General features: G+C 43.5%; 1 protein-coding gene across 4 annotated transcripts; it reads right to left on the minus strand.

Annotated features, from left to right (window-relative positions):
- Positions 1 to 970: 970 nt before the first annotated feature.
- LOC122008533 (putative cyclin-D6-1) lies at positions 971 to 2,693 on the minus strand. Of its 4 annotated transcripts, none has more exons than XM_042564289.1 (5): positions 2,099 to 2,690; positions 1,936 to 2,028; positions 1,651 to 1,852; positions 1,447 to 1,577; positions 981 to 1,342 (listed from the first exon to the last, which is right to left on the minus strand). In XM_042564289.1, the coding sequence occupies exons 1-5, from the start codon at positions 2,345 to 2,347 to the stop codon at positions 1,130 to 1,132; spliced, it is 888 nt and encodes a 295-aa protein (XP_042420223.1). In that variant the 5' UTR covers positions 2,348 to 2,690; the 3' UTR covers positions 981 to 1,129. The 4 variants fall into 4 exon arrangements, with proteins under 4 accessions (XP_042420221.1, XP_042420220.1, XP_042420223.1 ...); XM_042564288.1 differs by having other exon boundaries at positions 985 to 1,342; positions 1,936 to 2,031; positions 2,099 to 2,689; XM_042564287.1 differs by having other exon boundaries at positions 971 to 1,342; positions 1,456 to 1,577; positions 1,651 to 2,693.
- Between the last annotated feature and the right edge of the window lie 311 nt (positions 2,694 to 3,004).

The following is a 3,004-nucleotide window of genomic DNA, read 5'->3' on the forward strand; positions in this document are numbered from 1 at the left end:
TTATTTTTGGGGTTTAGACTTTCCAATTAAATTATAGTATTTGGTTTTAAAAAAATTAAAATAAAATTAATTTAAGTATTTATTGAATATTGTAATATGTTAAGGGGATATATTAATGTATTAGAAATTTATATAAGAAAATGTTAATTTTTTTAGTTGATTTTTTTAATTTAAAATATTAAAAAAATAAAAAAAAACAAAGCGATCTCCTGCGCGACGCACACAGTCGTGTACTGTGCGCGCCACGCAGGAGATCAACAGTAACTATACATATATATATATATATATATATATATATATATATATATATATAGAGGACTAGGACATGGCACACCTCGCCCCAACCCACCATCGGCGTCCTCTGGTCGCCGTTCCGATCAACATTTTAACCCTTGGGGAAGGTGAACCCAAGAAGGTCGTCATCAGCATGATCGGCGTCGAAATCCGGCCGGATCTGAGCAGGGGCTTAGATCGACGACAGAAGAAGGTCTACTCAGATCCGACCGAATTCTGACCCTGATCGTACCAATAGCGACTCCCTTGGGTTCACCTTCCCTAAATATTATAGTATTAATTGAGACGATGATCGGAGACCGTCGGTGGTGAACTGGGATGACGAGTAAAAAATGGAAACAGATGATATTAGGGAAAGAAAATTTGAACCGACTGATCACAGCCCCTAGCCGCAAAAGCACACTGAAGCCAGTCACGGCCTGACTCAACCGGCAGCCTTGATTTGGCAGTCTTTGGAGCCAGGTCCAGTCAGGCCAATAACGATCAGAATTTATTATTATTATTTTATTTTATTACAAAATAATGGCATTTAAAAAATTATATGAGAGATATTAAAGGTAGAAGCTCTCTATTTTAAAAAATTGAGCGCGCTTTAAAATAATTAATCTGCCTTGAAAAACCACTACTCTCTGTTATGCTGTAGGAGATTTAATTTGTTTTACCCTTACTGAATATTTAATCCGCCGAAGAACAAGGAAATGGATTAGATTATTTATATATTTCCAATTTTTATGAAATTTGATAATAATTTAGATAGATAGACCACGATTTCTGCTCCACAAAAAAGAGACTTTTTTTTTCTTTGTTGATTTTCTCAGAATATGAATCCGCGTAGCTATCCCCTGCTGGAGCTGCAGGCGGCGTGGCCGAGGTAGAACCGACGCTTCTTCAACTCTCGGCCGACTTCAGGGGAGGATCCGACGACGGGCTCGCTCTCGGAGCTGGAGCAGTGGCGTCCGAAGACGGTCACCGGTGTGTCTGAGGCCGGAGCGTCGCAGACGTCCACCGAGAGGCTGCTCATCGAATGACTGCATTCCCACAGCTCGTCCTGTTTTTGTTTCAGAACCCAAAATGGAAACTTTTAGGGAGAAATTCATGGCGCGAAGAGTGGATCGATGAATTGGAGGAAAGAATCTTTCGATCGGCTATTACTATATTTACAAAATCGCAGGAGTAGACGGCGGCGCGGAAAGTGGGGAACTGGGCGGGGAAGAGCTCGTAGGCCGCGGCGAGCAACGCGGCTGCCGCCAGTACCGAAGGTTTGAACCTTAGCATCTTCACCTCTGCGGCAATTTTCGGACAAATTAAGGAAAAGAACGATTTTTGGAGGCATTTAGGGTTGGAAAATTCGATTACCCCTTTGGGTTTTCAGGATGATCAGCGAGGCGTGGGACTTGAGCGCTCGGAGAATAGGTGCCGGAGCAGGGGCGAAGAAGGAGACGAAGAATCGGAGGAAGGAGAACGGGGTGATCGATCGCATTCTCCAATCCAACGCCGCGAGCACTAGCAGCTCCATCCGCCGAATCGCTTGGGCGTCGAAGACGATTCCTCCTTCCCCCTGAGTTCCCAAATAGAACAGTGAGTGAGACCGATCGATCCAACTCCGAAAATTTAGCAAGGACGAAAGAGGGTTTAGGGCACTTGGAGATCCGCGAGAACCGATCTGCTCTTCTTCATCTTCGAGGCGAGCGAGATGCACGAGACGGAGAGCAGGCCAACGATCCATGGCTTCTCCTGCTGCAACCGAAACAGGATTAGCAAACTGCATCGCGATCAAAAACCCCCCAAATTGCATCCGCCCTACCGAGATTTCGCGCCTGCAAAGGAACCGATCGATGTAGTTGATCGCCAGGTACGCGACGAGAGGATCGAGAGTGCAGCCGAACTCCATGACCAGAGCGACGGCGTCCCTCCGGGCGGCAATGTCGACGGCGCAGCCGACGGAGGAGACCATGTGGTCGGACTCCGCGGTGAAGAGGGCTGCGAAGCAGCCGGAGCGCTGCGGCTGCTCGTCATCGCAACTGATCAGCGGGTTTTCCAGGTCGAACTCCATTCTTGTCGCCGGCTACGGTCGGATAAAGGTGGGATTTTTAGGTGGAGAAGCTTAGTTAGAGGAATGGCTAATCTAATGGCGCGTTGGGTCGAGGAAGAAGGGAAGTAAAGTGGAGTGAACAGGAACAGGAAGAGGCCATGAGTGGCCGGTAAAAGCGAGCAGGTGTCGCTGTCGCATAGGGGGACAGACGGAGGAGCAACAAAAGAGAGATCGCAGAGTTGCAGTTGAGCCTTCGAAAATTTTAATTAGGTTCAGTCAACTTAAGCCTTTTCGCATTGTCAAATGTCAAAAACTTCCTCCTTCGGAGAAGATCTCGCCGTCAAATCGAATCAAATTTTATAATGTTTAAATTTATTTAATAACATAATCTAAGTTGAACTTAAAATAAATTAAATTATTCAAATAATTATTCAAATTTAATTTAATTTATTTTTTTTGAGAAATTCTGATTTTTTTTATTATTGGAATTTTTTATTTTTAAATTTATTTAATGAATATTGAACGGTATAATAAAATTTATTTGCTCATTTAAAAATTTATTTATTGATATTGTGATAAGTTTGATGTCCCAAGGGTGTTAAGTTGGTTAGAAAGGGATGATTTTACTCTAATGAGACAATGAGCTAATTTTTAATGGATGTATACTCTTTGGGAAAA

The sequence above is a fragment of the Zingiber officinale genome, chromosome 8A, assembly GCF_018446385.1.
Source record: "Zingiber officinale cultivar Zhangliang chromosome 8A, Zo_v1.1, whole genome shotgun sequence".
Taxonomy (NCBI): domain Eukaryota; kingdom Viridiplantae; phylum Streptophyta; class Magnoliopsida; order Zingiberales; family Zingiberaceae; genus Zingiber; species Zingiber officinale.